The following is an 18,763-nucleotide window of genomic DNA, read 5'->3' as shown; positions in this document are numbered from 1 at the left end:
GAGTATTGTGAACAATAGAGGTTCAGATTGTAGAACTTTTGTTCCAGTCACACTGCCAGTTACTTCAACGAAAAAGTACGTGCTCGGCTGGTTTTATTCCCATACCTGCTTTTGCATTTTGATGAACACAGAAAAATGGGAGCTGCTACCCCAGTGCATATTGAATATGGCATCTTAGGAAACAGTTTCTTCAAAATTAATGTTTCTTTAATTCAGTGTTTGTTGTTTTTTTTTTGTCTGTTTGTTTTTGCAATGTATAGTAATGTTTGCTGAAACAATAACTAAGGCTTCATAATCAGTAACATATTTGTAATTTTTTTCTTATGTTATCAAGGCTTCATTTTTCTATCCCTGCTCAGTAGTTACACAATAAAAATGCAAGGTTTTTTTTTTTTCTAACGCTGTGTTTTTAATCAGTTTGCATAGATTTATGCATGCAATTTGTATCTGATGTTCCCTAACAACCTGATGATCTGCTGAAAGTCTTAGGATTGAGTATGATTAAGGTCTCTGTACCTCTTTTGTGATTTTATTCTGCAGTTTTTCATCTCACAGGTGTATTACTCTAAGAAGACTTCTTTTTGTTTTGCTTTACATCTGTCAGATTGTCTCATTTTCCATTAGTTTTTATAAGTTTGTTTACCAGTTAATACTTTAACAGCTCTACCCTGTACAATAATTGATTCTTCTTAAAATGCTACATTTTTTTTTATCCTCTAAATCACTTGTTTGATATGAATAGTCTTTAAAATGACATAGGAGACTTGATGGAGTAATAACATGTTCCTGTAGATCTATTACAGTCATTATAGCGCTGGAAAGTGCATTTAGTAGTTCTAAAGCTTTTTCACTTTTAAGCTCCGCCAGAATATGTTAATTTGAAGACTCTGCCGCATCCTATGTTGCCTTCTGCGGCAGTGTTTGAATCATTTAAATACATGCTGAGGCATGGCAGAGGATGGAGGGGGTCTTAGTCGTGCTCCTGTAGCCATGTTAAAGGCAATAATTGCATCTGTAATGAAGATTTGGGGGAGTAGCTGACTATACAATTTCATGAAGTCTTCTTGTGAAAAAAAGAAATTGCCTATTTCCCAAAAGAAATTGCCTATTTTTCACGAAAATAAGCCTTGTACTAGTAAGGTGGTGACACAGAAGACTCTGTGCATGGTGTCCTCTATTCATATTTCTTCTTTCCCAGCTCCATCTTGGGTTGAAACATGACATTGGTGGTCTAAACGTACGCAGATATCTCACAGTCAGTGCAAGCATACAAATACAAATTAGAGAAGAGAAAGTTGGTTTTGTGGGGAACGGGACAGGACAGGACACTGAAGCAAGCAAGCCTTAAAATCTGTTATTTCCTGCTGCATCTAGTTATTTATTCATTTGGCAGTGGTGAACCATCAGATGAGGAACGGGAAGTCTTGGATTAGAGATCAGTATCTACTGATCTTTGACCACTGCCTGTTAAACATATTGCAAACAGTGAGGATGCCCTGCTGAATGTCAAATAGCACCTCAGGTTTGTGTACACGCTGACACCAAACACAGAGCTGAAACCTGCAAGTGGTAGAGTTGTGGGAGTCACTGGGGGATGCTGTTTGTACACAGGTGACTGCAGCAGGCTGTGGTGCACCCACTTAGACTATATCCGTGACCTGTTCTACTTTTTAATTCTCTCTTTTTTGATGATCTTATTTTCTTCGGGTCAAGGGCTGTCACACATTAATAATGAAGAGTGTTAACTTAACACCTGGCATGATTAGCATGTTTGGCAAGTAATTAATTCAGAATTTTTATCCATCTGTAGCGTACTACAAATTGTAATTAAATAATTTGGGTACTGAGATCGTGAGTGAGCAAGAAGCTGCTAAGGTGGCAGGAAGGAAATGTGCTAAATGCCTGTTTAAGGGAAAGACGAGGAAAGTCAAGACCTGGAAATAGGCCTGGTCTGTAACTGCCACCTGTGTGTTTCCTGCTCGTTTTGTGTTGTTCTCATTCTGTGGTTTCTTCACACAGGGTTGTAGGTCCCTCTTAACAGGGAGATCAGTCAGCCTTTGGGGAAAAAAAACCTACTCATTGTAGAAATAAAACGGGGGGAAGGCATGTCAGACAGCATACACTTATTATTTACTGCATACTCCAGCTGTTGGGGTGAGTCTCAATACAAATCTATAATCCAGAGGTGCTGTGTTTGATTTGGGCCTTCGCACCCAAAATTGGCACATCAGCTCGTCGACCCCAAATCCGATGTTAACAGATGTGTAGGCAGTGCCAAGAATTACAAGTATTGGAGGTGGTTTAGCCGTGGGTGTTTTCCAGGCTCCCACACGAACAGCTCAGCGTCCGAAGCCTTGTTCATGCTCTGTCTGCTGAGGCTGTCCTGCAGCCGTAAAGGTTTGCTGTGGCCTCGCCTGCTCCTTTTCCCAGTGTGAGCTTCCTTCTCATTAGTCCATGGTGGTTTTGCACGAGGAAGGTTTCCAGGTAGAGCTCAAAGAGGGAAAATTTCATCCTCCGTTACCTACTAACGTTAAGAGTAAGGACTGTCTCTGGTGTACAGTGGATTCTCTGAAGGGATTGTTTAAGGGATTTCTTTGCTGAGCATCCTGGTCGTGTTTTGCTCTTTGTTTTTGTGGAGCCCACCAAGCACCGAAGCAGCCATTTCACGGGCTGCGTGCACTGGAGCCCCCGAAATCTTCTGGCAGCGGGGAGACGGATGGATTTTTAACTATGTGATGGTGCTGCAGATAGGAAAATGGTTGCTGTGTCTTTAATGGAAAGCAAAAGGTTATCTTGCCGTGGCCTTTGTGTGCCTGCGCTGATGTGGTGGAGGCAGCAGACAGGCGGTGTGTGCGGAGGGGCCGGCAGCGGGCCGGGATCGATGGGAGCGGTGTGAAGGGAATTAATGCGAGGCAGGCAGGCTGTCTGTCAGCGGGGCTGCGGGGCAGCGCTGGGCACTCGCTGCAGAAATCCGTTTTCAATAAATCCCGTCTAGAAATTAAGTATAGACGCTCGTGTTGCTTCCCGTATTGCTACAGCCCCGCTCATCCAGGTAGGTGCTTGTAGCAAACGGGTGTTCCTTTGAGAGGGGAAATCCTAAATAACGCAGCAGTGTGAAATTAGAGAAAAATTTCTTTAAACTGCTCCAAATAATAATCCACGTTATCCCTGGAAAACAAAACAAACATGGGAAGTCTATAAGAACAAATACTGCGTCCGTTTTTATTAGTATATTTCTGGTAGATATATATCTCTGTTAGGAAGTTTTATTTAAAGCCAGATTAATTGAGTAAAACTTAATTAAACTTCCATTGATTTAAGTGGGAGTTCTCGATGAGTAAGGATACTTTGATGGGGCCCCAAAGACTTGGCTATTTATACATCTGGTTGGTCATTCTACTTGCGCAGGGTTCGACTTAACGGAGCACAAAGAATTAAATGCAGTGGATTTGCACTGCAACGTTTCGCTATATTAAATGAGCGGTTTTATGATGCTGTAGGAAAGAGTTGGGCATTTCTAAATGGTGTAAGTTTCTAACATGAGTGAATCTTGCCTAATTTTCCAGCGTTTCCCAGTATGTCAACTGGCGTATTTTTAATACCTTCCATTTTTATGACCTTTTTACTTCTAAAACCTGTTTCTAAGACAATTTTGGTAATTTTGGGTGAATTATGTAGAAGGCATTTGTGTCCAAGAAGACGTGTTCCTTCTTACTAGATTTTCTTTGAAAGGAAGCAATAATTTATTGCCTGAATTCTTTTTGCAACAGTTATTTTTCTCCCCTTTTGTTTTCATCTGTTCATTGTTTTTTGGGGAGTGTTTACTTAATCAGAACGATTGCGCTTAACATTTTATTTTAATTGCATATAATTGTAATAGACTTCTAACTTTTCATTTGCTGAGCTTGGAACCAACTCAAGCAGAAGCACTTCTTCCCTTCCACTGCATTGTCACTAGTCTGACTAAGCACTCTGGCAGGATGTAGCACATCTAATAGTAAAGTTCAGCCTCTTTTCAGTAACTCATGGACAGAAAGCAATGAAAGAAGTGATGTAGTAACTAAAAAAAATCAAAGGCTTTGAGTTTTGACCCAGCCTAAACTTACCTTTTAGGGACAGCTGGACCCTTGGCTCCTACTGACTGGAGTATTTAAGCACAGAAAATGCACCCTCTGAGATGAAAGCTCATCAGTGGAGGCGTCACACTGCAGTTTTCAAAAGGCATGGCAACTCTGTACCCTTCTCTGTGTGTGGAAGGAAATCAAAGAATTTTAGACGATGGAGGTGATATTTAGGAAGCAGCTGTATGCTTGCCGTGGCTGTGGAGATTACCAGCTCCTCGTGCCAGCTTCTTACTGAAGCTGGTAAGGACCACGCCGGGTGATACCCAGGGGCTGTAGCAGCTGCAGCGTGCATTAAACTCCGTTTTTAAAGGTGTCCCGAGTAAGGTTCATGTGCAATTTGTAATTGCATGTGATCTCTGCGCAGTCCTGCCAGCATGCTTAATGAAGTGCGAGGCTATTGATTGGCAGCGCGTCCCAGCCTGGCTTTACAGTTGTTGTTGCTGCTTTTATGTGTGTCGACATAATGAGAAGGACGGCTGGAAAGTTACTAAAAGGTACTGGTTTCTCTATAAAGAGGTAATGTCAGAATAAAAGTTGGAACAGGAATTGCTGTTCATCTTCCCAAAGGCAAAGTCATTTCCTGAGACTTCACCTCTTGCTGAAGTTTGGTTGGTGCTGACAAAGGGCCGTGGTCCTTTTTTAAATGGGGACTTAATGCCTCTGTAGCTGGCAAACCTAACGCCACAATCAGCAGAGCAGCAATCTCTTCATAGAATAAGATTTTTGATAGTATAGGCTGACAGAAAGGGTGTCGCGGGAGGAAAGCAATCTTATCAGGGCTTCTTGTCAGGCTGCTCTTTGCGCTTTCCTAAAGCTCTTTGGGAAGACTATTTGTGAGGCTGTACTTTTTCACCCCTAGCAAAACGCTTCTTTTGATAATGCCTTGATTGAATCGTGGTAAGGGCTGTAAGGGACTAATTAAAGATTATAGCCAGGCAGCCTACAAAGCAGCGAGTTCGAGCTTGAACCACGTGCTGCTGGTACGTGGCACGATTTGGTGTCTGTAACGTAGTTTCTAGCAGCAATTAAGTGCTGCATCACAGCCAAAATGATGTGGAAGGACTCAAACGAGTGAGCGTAGTCTGCAGGTGGTGTGGAAGCAGCCCTGTGGCGAGAGATGAGCATCAAGGGGAGAGGGAAGAGGAGTCCTGCTGGAACTCCTCCCTTATTTGGCAAAGTATCTTGGGTTTTTGGCGAAAGATTTCAGTGCGTCTGTGTGTCTGATATTTTTAATTGTGCTAGAAGATGCTGTAAAAAGAAGAAAATAGGAGAGATTTACCTTGTGGAAAAGGCTTTTAAGGGGTAGGTTTGTGAAAACCGCACAGAGCGCTAAGGGAAGGCAGAACCTGGTTGCCCTTTGCTTTACCTATGTTTCATAGCATTACCTTGAGTCAGAAGGTAATGGTTTTGTTTTTTCCTAATGGAAGGGTGTTATCTACCCCAATCACTGACTTCTGTGGCTGTTTGCTGTTATTTTTTCAGCTGGAGTAACCACGGAAGCCATTCAAACCACTACAGCAAGCCCAGATGCGTTGGGAACAGAGGCAAAAGTTCAAGAAGAGGAGCACGATCTGGTTGATGACGACATCACAGCAGGTGAGCACGGCCACGATGAATATATTTTGACATACTAGATACCGTGCAGAAGGGATGCAACGCTTTGTGCAATTTTTCCTTACTTTTCATGAGAAAATGGAGTACATGCTATTAGAAATGCAATGAAGTTATTCAAAAGTAAAAAATGCAGAGCTCTAGGCAAAAGCTAAATACCTGCTTAACGGTAGCTACTGTATTATTAACGTGTTGCTACTGCAAAATGTGCTCTGTATTTCAGTGTATTTGGGGGTTTTTAGTCTGCTTGCGACTGACACATTTAGCTTGTTCCTGCAGAATAAAGGTTGGTTCTTCACAGTTATCCCTCAAACGATTTACCTTGGTGAAAAATCTGATGCAAGGGTGCTACCACCATAGTCTGCTTCATCGAACGGAGGTTTTCAGCACCAAAGCGTTGTTAGTTTGTCACGCGTGGTTCAGTTCTAGAACTACCAATACAGCTTTTGCCATTGTTGGAGTTCATTATAACCCGGCAGATAGAGCTGCGAGTTGTGATCCCTCAGGGCATATTCCGAAATGACAGACCACACAAAAATATGCATTTAATTATAAGCGGGTTATCTTTTGATTTGGTTTTTCACGCTTATTTATGCGGTGCCATAAGGAAAATATCTGTGTGCTCAATATCAATCTCCTCAGCATCTGAATGACTCCAGCACGTATTTTAGCATAGCATACTGCAGATTATAGAGCACAAAAGCTATCTTTTTTGACTGAGCTTTTTATAGATTTTTGTGAAAGTCTGAAAGAAAACTATTTATTTCTATTGACCAGAAGACAGTTAGTATGACAGATCGAGTTTTGGGTCAAGTCTCTGGTTGAAGGTGACTGAGACAAGATTCCTGCTGGTGGAAGAACAAACTGCTTGGAACAGAGAGTATTAACACGAGCTATTTGTAAAAAGCTAACAGGAAATAGTCAAAGGGGAGGGAGAATGCTGGGGGTGCCTTAAGTGGCTGGGGGAAGGTGCAGGATTCATCAGGAAACAACAGGGAATAGAGGCTGAAAAAAATGGAAATAAAAAAAATGGGGGAAAAAAAAAAAAAGAAAAAATATAAATTAATAGGCTCCAGATAGGCTGGAACACAGATCTTCCCAGGACATCCATTACATCAGTGTTTCTTTCAGAAACGTAGCAGGAAAGAGAATGCAAGCAGGATGCTTTGATGGAGTAACTTCCAAGTGATGTGCATTTTCTTCCTACGCTCTAGACTCTTTAAGTTCTGAGCTTTTCAGAAAGCTGTCTACTATGTTGCTTGAATCTGGAGCTAGTAACTGTTTCTTTACAGAGAAAATACTATTGTTAAAAGGAATCGAGCTTTAAAAGCTATATCCCAAGATGAAATTTTAGTCAACAATCGAATACAACTGTTAGTGTTTGAAGAATATTTAAAAAAAAAAAAAGTTATAATTCAGATAATTTAAGCTTCACCTAGTTATCTTAAAATATGATGCAGCTTCTTTCTGTAGTGGTCCTCTTAAGGCTAATATTTATTGATTTGACTGCACAGAGTAATACTAGTGTGCAGTGGTCAACAGGATTTTTTTTTCAGTTCGAACTGGGATTTACCAAATGCCTTCGTTTGCCCAAAATCATTTTTTAAAAGGCTCGTTTTCACATCAGTACTTATATATTATACTGATATATTCTGATAATTCTAGCAGCTGCGGTGGTGTGCATGCAGAAAGTTATATAGCAAATAAAAGCTGGGTTTTACACTGATAACGTTTGTCAGCTTGAAAGTTTAATCTTTCAAATCTTTTCCTTCAATATTTCTAAATCTATTTTCTTGTGTAACGATTAGTACTTTTAGCAATAATTATCCGCTAACTTGTGAAATCAGAAGCAAGAAATATTGCTGGATTAAGCCATATTCTGCAGTGAAAATGGCTCTCGAATCAGCAACAATATTTGTCTGTATTATCTTAATGATTCAGCAATGAATCACTGTGATTTTTTGATTTATCTTTTATCTGAACGCACCATCACTGCTGTTGAAATGCAGCAGTACATGCAGTGTATTTGCAGAAATTTCCAGCGTTTTCCCATATTTCTAGTAACACTTATTTTACCCCCAAAATCTAGATATTCTGACGTTCGTGGCATCTAACTACTGTAAGTATTTTTAATTTCTAGGTGAAGCATTATTTTTCGCTATAGAGTATGACAATTTTTTAATTTGAAGGCGTCCACTGTAATGAAAGAAAAATATTTCACCTGCTTTTTTTTTTTTTTTTTGCTATTGTTGTTTTTTCTTATTGTTACTTTTATTGCTGTATTGAGTTTCTGGGCTGCTCTGGTGGTTTCTCTGCCTTCTCTCCCCTCCTGTTGGACTGGACGTGGAAGCAGCAGCGCCAGGTGCCACCGCCCAGTGCTTCCCTCCCCTCAGCAGCCAGGCTTCCACTGCAAATTTGGTGTGAAGTGGAGGTGCACAACAAATGCAACCATCTGCCATCCCCAGCAAACAAGCCAGTGGCCCACTGTTCAGCACAATGAGGGTGCCAAAAGAGTCAGTCTCCGGATAAAGTTCCTGCTGGGCTGCTTTTAAGTAGGTTAGACCAAACCTGAGCACCTTCTACAAACCCTGTCACATACGTTTTTGCATCTCCAAAGCCCACCACAGAGAGATCAAAGAAGCTTTTAATTTGTGTTTAATAACTCACTGGAAAACCATCCACCATATCCTGCGCTGACTATTGTGTAAAACACCAGAAAAATTAGATTTTATCAGCTAAAACAAACCTCGTCCCTTTCAGATGCTAATTAAGAAAATAGAGAAAACACACGCGCATCTCCCTCATTTGATCTTTTCTGTTACAAATAAAATGCGCGGATAGGAGTTAGTTAACATGTAAGTGCTAATTTTTAATGGAGTTTTTTGTGTACGAACAGGAATTTTGAAGCACCTCGAGAAACATGCTTGATGGATAATTGGAGAAAAAGTTAATCAAGAATCTAGTTCCCTCCAGTTTGTCATTAGCTGTCTACAAGAAAGCATGAAACTGTAGGTAAAATACTTTTAGAAACAGCACTTTATTTAATTGTAGGGAAGGTAGCTCATGGAGAAGCAGAGGGTTTTTCAGCAGAGCTGCACGTCTTTGAAAAGACGTGGGCATCTGCCACTGAAGCAGATGTCACCAGTAAACGCCACTGGGAAATCTGTTCCCTGCGAGGGGGCTACGGGCTGGACATCTGTCGGAATGGCAGATGTCAGAGCTGGGGCAGCGCTGCGTCTGCTCCCTAAGTGCTAGCCCAGGAGAACTGCTCCGTTCGGGCTTTCGGGGCTGGTTCCTCGTTGTTGGAAGAAGCGTGCAGCAGGGTATTTAGAAAGATAACTTCATTGAATTGGGAATACTTCTTGGTGTCTGTCTTTATCTGATGCACAACTTTATGCTAAGCATCACACAGTGTAACTAACTAGCATCAGTCCTTGTGCATCCTTTTTTTTTTTTTTTTTTTTTTTTTGTGAAATCGGGAAGCATTCAGCATCACCGTGTGCATTATACATCAGCACTTCGTAAAAATCAATCTGGGGCTCGTCTGAAATCTTTTGTCTGTTCCGGTGGCAGATGTCTTCTTCCAGCTCTGTGCAGTCTCCCTTTGTGCTGTCGTTACTTCGGAAAACATTATTAACTTGGGGAAAGTTAGCTCTCAGTGTCTTAGTCAAACATTTGTACCTTCATTGTGTTCTGACTGCTCATCTTCTCTCAGTGGTGGTAGGAAGAAATCCTTCAACTTGATGCTTTCGCTAATTTAAGTAAAGATTTAGGAGAGATTGTTACAGTCAAAAGAAAAAAATATTTAGAATAATCTGTTCAGACATAGAAATGGGGTTTTAAGGAGGCAGAGGTCACAAAAGCAAGCATTGTGCTGACACCCAGCGATGAGCAGGTCAGGCTCAGGCTTCCCTTGATCCACCTGGGGAGGTTTCAGCCTGGTTGCACGTGTGGAGCATTACAGTGCTGGCAAGGTTTAGCTGTCTTGGGGCAAGTTAGCTATAATCGTGGACCAGATGCTTCAAGAAGCTGTTTTGGTGTTAAGGTGTGTAGTGTCCATCGCTCCTAGCAGCGTTTACCCGTGTAAATGAACCGCGTGTCTGTGGAGGACTGCTCCTGGGAGTGCAGCCTTCAGGACCCTAGGAGTCAGGAATTTCCCCGTGGGCATTACTGTCCAAGAAGCTTGTGCTGGTTACTAAATGAGTCATTTATTTGATGACCAAGATACCGTTAAATAGAGTATGCTACTGCTTGAACGTTTCCCTTAGTCGTGGAAGCCGGTTCTGGCTGGGATTTGGAAAGCCTGGTGTTTTAATTTAAGTTCACTGGGCTGTGTATCCTGATGTCACTGCCTACAGGTCTGTGCAACAAGTACGTTGGTTTTGGTCTGTAATCCTGTAAGCTAACTGCAGACTTTATGTATGAGAGGTCGTGTGTGAGAGAGGTCATGAAGACCTCCAGGGACGGGGAACCTGGGCAGCCTGTGCAATACCTCACAACCCTTCCAGTAAAGAAATTTCTCCTAATACCCAGCATAAACCTCCCCTGGTGCAACTCAAGGCCATTTCCCTTTGTCTTATCACTTGGTGCTTGGGAGAAGAGCCCGATCCCCGCCTTGCTACAGCCTCCTTTAAGGTAACTGTGAAGTACAGTAAGGTCTCCCCTGAGCCTTCTCTCCAAACTGAACAACCCCAGCTCCCTCAGCTGCTCCTCCTAGGACTTGTTCTCCAGACCCTTCACAGCTTCGTTGCCCTTCCAGAGGCCCCCACGTCATCACTTTAAAACGCACTTGCTTTGTGTACTGCTGGTGTGATTTTAATGCTGTATCGCCTCCTCTGACCTATTTTCCTTCTTGAAATAACAGGGTTTGTCTCAGCTCTAAGTAATAATGGTGGAGTTTAAAACAAAATGACAAAAAAAAAAAAAAAAAAAGGAAAATAATTCTCTCAGCTATCACAGAAGTAGCTACAGGCATCCAGTAGCACAGCAACCTACCCGCTGGGCAGAGTGCTGGCCAGCAAACATCACCTGTAAGTCTGCGTGGTGTGCCGGGGTGGGATCCCACACGTCCCCACAAATCCCCCCTCCTTCACCTTCCTGCCCCAGGACGGCTTTGTCTGCTCACCTGGATGGGGTGAGTGCCCGTTGCCTCTCCCTTGCCCATCTTTCTTGCACGTGGATGCCCTGGCTCTCTCCCCAAAAAACCCTCCAGGCCCCTCTCATTTCTCCGTGCTCGCTCCTCTCCACCAGCTGTGCACGAGTGGCAGCGCTTTTAGGAGCTTTTAAGTTCAGAAGACCCGTTCCTGCTGGTGCTGTCTGATCTCCTTTTATTCCAAACAAAACGATTTTTCATGAAGGTGGAGACTTGAAACCTATAGCAGGTTTTTTGGAACGTTTTTATAGTTGCTGTTCTTAAAGCATTTTTACGCGCTTCTTCTGGACAGATAATTGTTCAAACTAGTAATTCAAAATCTATGTAGCATATGAAAAACCTGACAAATTTTAAAAAACAAACAAAGCCTAAATGCCATAACAATCACTTGTTGTATTGGAAATGGCTTGTTTTCACATTACAGCTCCCCAAACCAGAGCTATCTGAAATTGTTCAAAAATAAAGCATAATGTAAGCCGTGCTGAATTTTGCTATGAGATCACTGTTTCAGTAGTACTTTGTATATGCAAAAGCTTTAATTTCACCTGCTTAAGCAAGAGAGAAAAAGAGTGGAGTTCCTACTTTTCGTTCTTTTACCAGTCTGTGCACTTGGATAAATAAATAGATGATCTAAGATTCAATAGGCCAATTGCAGCATATAATAGCTATTCAGAGGCAATTAAACTGCCTTTTTTCATGCCGGCATGCGAGCGTGCCCTTTCCCAACCTTCAACTTGATTTGTGGTGATTCAAAATTAACTTAAAAGTCTTGTTTGCTGACAGCTTAAAGCTTAATTGACTGAAAGCCAAATAGAGCGCGTTGCGCGTTCAGCCCTCGCGCGCGCCGCCAGGCAGCAGCCGGGGCCGTGCACGCAGGCTCGTGCCTGCTGCGGGGGGCACGGGGCTGCTGGGGGGCTGCTGGTTGTCCTGGCCTGCTGTGCAGGCAGGAATGGGAAGAGGAGAGCGATGCCTTCCTGCTCGCACTGATGGCAACGCATCCAAAGGTGAATTCTGTGAGTCCAGTGGGATCTGTACCAGTGTGATGGAGCATTGCTCTAACAGCTCTGCTGACAAACGCAACGAATAAGGAGTAAAATGGGCATCACCCATAGGGGCAGAGGTGGATCTAAAAGGTGGCTGGGTGCATTTAGCATCGTAGCAAGAACCGCCTGGTGGGCAGCAGGCGTACAGTCCCCATACAGCCCCGAAAAGCGCGTCCCCAGCCCGTCCGTGTCATCTTGGGGGCAGAACGCACGGCGAATTGCAACCCCTATCCCAGCCCCAACCCTCTTATGCTGCCAAAAGCCTTCCATTCCCTTCATATTTATGTATCTATAATAGTTTCTGTAGAGAAAAGGCTGGTTTTGTTTGAGAGTGGTGATGCCCACCACGACTTGTTGTTCCTCTGCCGTGCTTACCGGGGCAGGTTTGCTGCCCTCGCAGCTGAACATCATCCCCTCCATGGGGACTGATGCCAAGCATCACAGGAGGGGCCTCCAAAAATAAACACAATGGTGGTTTTTTGTGGTTCAGAGTGATCGGCAAGTATGCATTCAATATATCTTCAGGATGTATTAAATCATTTCAAATTAAATAAGGTCCTTAAGCACTGGGAGGGTGTTTTGATCTGTCAAAATCAGAAAGATCTTAAAAGCAAAGTACCTGAAATTGCCAGAGGTGATATAAGTGCATCAGGAAAACATAATGGCTTACGTGCTTTCTCCTGTAAATTCTGAAAGTTCTGTTCACATGAAAGTCAAATTTTAGTGCGTGAAAGATAAAGAACATGGATTCTGATATTGCTCTATTTCTTATTGATTTCTTGGCAAATCATGGCTATCTAATTTTTTCTGCCTTCCTATTGATTTCCAATGGGAACAACATCTTTTTCATAAAGCATCAGGAAAAGTTGCCATTCAGTTCCAAAATGGCCATGATGTAAAATAGTTTTATGTTCCTTTCAATAAAATCATCATCGCGCTTCAGCACATGAAGCCCGGATCTCTATCGGCTTTATTGAAGTTTTACCTATGGCCAGGCTGATCTGAAACTCAGGAATGGATTTCCTTAATTGACTCTCATTAACAGCTTATTGAAATCTTTTTTTTTTTTTTTTTTTTTGGGGGGGGGAGGGTAATTTCCACCAGACCGATGGGCTCGTACGAAACGTGCTGTTCTGCATAGGGGCAGTGCTTTGTGCAGCCACCCCTCAATCCCTTGCAGTTCAGCAGGATTCTCTTCTGTGCTCTGCCCTTCCTTTTCTCGCTGAATATTTCACCGTGCTGCAGCTGCAGGAGCACAAAATGGGTGAGGATGCCTCTCCTCGCACGGCTAAGAGCAGAGGAAAAGAGTCAAAGACAAAATGGATTCTCTGCTCTTCAGAGGGGGGAGTACAGGACACGGCTCGCTCAGTGTCAGCAGCTCTTATTGAAAGCACAGAGTTAAAGCATCAAAACTTTCCTTCTTACTAGCGACATTAAAGTCATCCTGATCAAAATCTTGAGAAGGTATCGCGGGCATTTAACTGCTTTTCTTTCTGACTCGTTTATTTAGATAGCAGCACAGAGGGATACGGATTTCTGGAAAGCGCAGCACAAATCTGCATTTAAAACTGGAAGTAATGAGGTCAGGGTCCAATTAATACTTCATAACTTACATTGGTGGGTTTCGGCTGTGAGATGAAACAACCCAGCGTTGCTCTGGTAAATTTATTCCCGAGTTATTAAATATTTCAGGCTATGTGGCGTTCAGTGGAATTAAATTAGTTGGAGATAATGATTGTTTGTTGAGCTTGTTGCTGAAAACACATGCACGCCGAAGAGTTGGGCTAATTGGTTTCCCTGCTTTTTGAAAGGAAATAAAACATCTTCAGCATGCAGCTCCCAAAGCACTGATGAGAAGAGGAAAGGTAAATGCTGAGAGATAATAGCTTAACTCGATGCCTGTATAGCCAAAAAATGCACTTTTGAATTGTTTTATTTGCTGTCAGATGGTAAGTTTTGGTTTTTGGTTTTGTGAGTCCAGGCAGAAAGGGACTGACTACAGCAACTCCAGTAGTTGCTGTTAAACTGGGAACAAACTGATTTAATTTCCTATAGCCTTGCTTTAAAGTGATAACCGGCACTCCAGTCAATGTTTCCTACAGCAAAAAAAGAAGTTGCAGAGAGACTAAATATAACTGCATAGCTGTATGAAAGTAATTGATAAATATCGTGTATCGCTAACCTGAATGTGAATGCACGAAGCACGCTGGCACTTGGGCGATGCTGTTCGGCTTTTCCAAGGTACAAAACATTTTGGGTAAATTCAAAGGGTATGAGTAAATAGAAAAATGACCATCTTGCACCATCTTGCACGCTTTCCTTTTGGTTTCTTGCAAGATAAGGTCGAGTAAATTAAACGCTCATCTGTGCAATTTGTCGGGCAGGCTTTGGGCGTGCAATAGGCTTACCCGCCGCAGGTAGTGGTGTAAGAGTTGGGCTTTTTGGCGACGCTGGTGTTTGCAGGTGTGCTGGACAAGGGAGAGCATTGTTCAGGTGTGCTGTAAGCACCCCCAAGTGCTAATGAGCAGGCGGCACCGCGCTGGTGCTTAGCGGACACCGAACAAATTCAGGCGTTGAGCTTTTTAGGAAGAATGAATGATGGCTAATGATTATTTAATGACAGATCTCTGGACTGAAAGGCACTTAGCACTCAAAGTGTACTGCAAAGCCTATTTCTCAAAGCTTCCGACAGGTTTATTTGGTCTCACCTTGAGTAGAGCAGTGCTGTATTGATTTCATTGGGGTGGATTTAAACACACTATTGGCTTAAAATAGCACCACCTATGCAGAAGAAAATCAGCGCCTTAACCCTTACAGCTGCCAGCAGCTGCTGGGGAGTGTTTGGGTTACAGGCTTCCTGGCAGGTTTGCTTATCCTAAATGCTGTCATTTTTAATTAACATATACACTGCAAATTTTCAACATTTGTTATCCATACAGGCCGTGTGGATAAAGCCCAGGGATTTACAAGGGGGCTCTGACCCCAGGATACCTGGCCAGAGGTGGGCAGTGGAGTCAGAGCCCTGGGATTTTACATCAGATCTTAAATGAAAGACTGAAAAAAAAGTCATTTTTAATTCAAATTTCGTAAACCTTTTTTTCTTTTGGGTGGCTGCAAGTCTCTTCTTAAAAATAAAGAAAAATTCTATGCTTACCTAATCAAGGTTATGTACTATGAGAGGTTTTATCATTCTGTTCTCCTTCTTTCTCGGGTGCTGCAGCTGGCTAGCTGCATCAAACCGTGTTACTGGCACCACAAAGGGAATATGTTATCAAAAAGCAAACCTGAGAAATGTCCTGGCTTTAATAATACAAAGCTATGTGACTTTACCAATATTCAATTATTAAGCTTGTCTGTTGGAAGATGCCCCCTGAAATATTAGAAAAATGAAGTTTAAACACTCCCGGTTTTTAGGGTAGTGACAATGCCCCCTTATTTCAAATACTTTCCTGCAGACGTGAGAAGAAAATGCCAAGACAGGCGTTATCAGCTAAATCAGCACAGCCTGCCAGTGGGGGGGACCCCTTTTGGGGAGGGGAATCTTAAAAAAGAAAAAGGGAAAAGTGATTCAGGAGCTTTCTGAGCAAGCTACTGTGGGAATCCACGTTTGGTTCCCCATCGCATGTATTTCCTGGAATAGCCCTGCTGAAGTATTGGGAAGACAGCGCAATGACGATTAGCAAAGCGCTCAATAACCCTGGGAGACAAGCACCTGGAGGCAGCAATCACAGCCAGCCTCGTTACCTTGCCCCTGCCTTGCGCTGAACTGGCACGGATCGACTGCCACGGTGGCGGTCACGTTGCAGATACCTGTAATTGTAAGGCAGGGGAACAAAGGGGAGTCCTGCAAGGTGAGGGTTTTGTCCGCACTCGGGTACGTTCCATAAATACCTTGAGGATCGTGGAATGGCTTCGGGTGGAAAGAGGTAAGGGGCACGGCGTTAGGAAGGTGAAAAATCATGTAAAAATACTGCTAACAAACACCATGCAGTTGCACGGATTATTGTAGCTCTTGAAGGCTCTTCTGTAATGGTCTGTTACGGAGCAGCTCTCCGCAGCTCCCGTGCAGACAGCGGGACCGGCACAGCACCCGCTGGCACTCAGCTCCCGCAGATCCGCCCTCAGCCCTCATTCAGACCCATTGATCCCCATTCCGCTTAGATCCGAGGAACTTAATTTGTCTTCTAATCCTTTTATTGTAAGCCAGGATAAAATTAATTTCACCCAGGAACTGTGCAAAGCCAATTAGCGTGATCTTCGGAGTTATTTGGTAAAGTGCTCCAAACTGTTAAATTTCCCCTGACCTCGTGGCTGCACTCTCTGACTGCTTTTTCCATGAGGCAATCAATAGCTCGCCGCCTCTTCAACAATTTAAACTTCGGAAACGCCTTACCTGGATTTTAAACCCTTTAGCAAGATGCTTTGTGCTCTCTCCCTCTGAGCAGGTGGGGAGGTTTAAGCCTCAAAACCCGGCACGTTTTGAAACGTTCAACGTGGTCGTTTCACCTGGAGGAGACCCGGAGAAGCAAACCCACAATAGGTTTCTCTATTTTTGCTATTTTTACAACCAAAATGTCGAGCATTTTTGTCCTCTCGCCAGCGTAGCCTCTGTTTTCCACACAGAGCTATTTGGGGTTATTAATTTTCTCCCTGTGATAGGGTGATCAACCGTCCTGTCAAGAAAATGGATCTCTGTGTCACCCGTTAGCATGATTAAATGGAGGCACGTCGCGGGGAGAAAATACCAAATTTTCATGAGACAAATGAAAGTGTAGAAAGGACTACTTTTACAGACATTATTTCATTTGAAAATCTCCCCAATGGCTGTCAGTTTATTTGTAGGAAATCATTGCAATTAATTGTACGCTTCCGCTAGTCGTTCGGGGAAGAAAAAAGTAAAAAATATGTGTGGGATTTTCCTTTTATTTTAAATTTCCTTTGGAGGTTTCGGGGAGGGATGTTGTTGGGAGGGAACTGTGTTGGTTTTTTGTTTGTTGGTTTGGCTTTGGTTTTAGGTTTTTTTTGTTGTTGTTTTGAGGTAGCAAATGCTACCCTGCAGCAGCGAGCAGGGTGAAGAGCATCCTATGCCAATGAAACACTTGAGGACTGTTTCACAGCTAATTTTGGCTCATATTTGTTGTTGGCTTAGCAGAGTTACCTTGCAGCAGCTGCCCCCACCTTCATGGTTTGAAGAGGACACGGGGAAGCTGCATCAAAGCAGGCCCAGCATTTGCAGGGTGCCACGGGGATGTCCCGCAGGGTTAACGTCCTCCTGCCACGACCCAAGGCGAGGGCAGGGGAGTGCCCCTGTGCTTTAATTTCCTCCTGGAAGCATCACATGTGCTCGCTCTTCCCTTCTTCCCCTCCTCGGAGCCGTGGCCGTGGCGGCAGCGCCGGGGTCAGCGCCGTGCCTATTGATCAGCATCCCGCGGTCCTGCTCCAGCATCTGCTCCGCTGCCCGCGCCGCCGCAGCACGGCCCCGCAGAAATCCATAAGAGGAGCTGTGCTCATCCAAGCAGGGCCAGAAACTAAATGAAACGGTCTGAAACCATCTCGGATCAGGAGCTCGCACCGATTCGTCTTGCTGCGAGGCGTCACGGCGGGCACCTGGGCATCGCTGGGGGCACCGCGTCCGCAGGTGGCCGCCCGGAGAGGTGGCTGCCGAACAATTAGAACTGTTACACCTCGCGCTTTGTCTCCTGCGGCCCCTTTTCATCCTCCTTCCTCTGAAGGCAGTTGCTATTGATTTATTTTTTTTCCTTTTTCCCCCCTCTCCCTCCCATTGTTAAGCTTTCCGTTGTTTCCCAGCTCCCCTTTGGCTGGCACGTTGCTGCCGCGGTGCCTGAAGGGGGATGCCCTTCCCGTGCTGCTTCCCAAATGTGGCCAGTTCTTCTCCTACGTCGTGTGTCCTGTCCTACCCAGCCGTGTGAACGTGGTTTGCACAGGCAGACACACTAATTCGCCCTTCGTTAATCTACAAGCCCGCCAAGTCGCGCTCAGTGCCGGGCGCTGCCTTCTGACTCCTCAGCAAAGATTGAACAGCCGAGCGCTGCAAGGAGGATTAAGACTTCATTATTTTCGGAGCGTATATGGTGAGGCATTTCTGGGATAGCGTGAATTAGTAATCAGCTGAAAGGGAACTCTACTTGTCAGACGAAAGGAATAATGTACTGCAATCCAGCGCATTGCTCCCAAGATTTTGTTTCTTTATTCAGAAAAAAAAAAAAAACCCTTCATCTAGCTATTCTAATACAGCCCTGACATTTTTAATTTCACTAACAATGTAGAATGTATAGTTTTAAATAGTATACGTTTTATGAGGTTTTTCCACCATTTAGGAGAAAGAACATTCATTAAAATACAAAACGCAACATTCAGTGTACAAAAATACTACTTCAGTTTAATGGCATGTACTGGTACATTAAAATCCAGTAAGCATTGGAATATGATGGTGTACCCTAGCACAAAAAGGATGCTTTTTTGTAATAGAAGTGTATTTAAAAAATCCATCCCATAAAGCAAATAAAAAGATTGCCAGTCTCCAAAATTCAGCGTTAACAAGAAGCAAACCACATAGCACCTCTCACAAAGACAGGTAGGCACAGAATTCCCTGTGTTTTGTTTCGTTTTGTTCTCCAGAGGAACAAATAAAGCTCTCTGAAATGTTTTTGTTGTTCTTTTTTCAGTGAGATGTTGGTGGTTTTTGAAGGGTGGCTGGCTTTGAGGCTGGCCATTGCAAACACTGGCGTTTAGATGTCTACGATGTAGGTTTTGGGAAGTAAAATGGCATCATCTCTACAGGCTGCAAAGCCTGGGGAGGGAAGTAGCAGTCC

The 18,763-nt window shown here is 43.5% G+C and overlaps 1 protein-coding gene across 2 annotated transcripts in view; it reads left to right on the top strand.

The window, feature by feature from the left end:
- Window positions 1-18,763, top strand: part of LOC311426502 (WD repeat-containing protein 7) — a 98,748-nt gene that overhangs the window by 30,824 nt on the left and 49,161 nt on the right. For both annotated transcript variants that reach the window (XM_084502865.1, XM_084502866.1), the window contains one exon: window positions 5,607-5,720. In XM_084502865.1, the coding sequence (XP_084358991.1) occupies window positions 5,607-5,720 (114 nt within the window). The remainder of the gene's footprint in view (window positions 1-5,606; window positions 5,721-18,763) is intronic.

This window comes from Aythya ferina (genome assembly GCF_964211825.1).
Source record: "Aythya ferina genome assembly, chromosome: W".
Taxonomy (NCBI): domain Eukaryota; kingdom Metazoa; phylum Chordata; class Aves; order Anseriformes; family Anatidae; genus Aythya; species Aythya ferina.
Note: the sequence above shows the minus strand (reverse complement) of the source record. Positions and strands in the feature narration are given on the sequence as shown.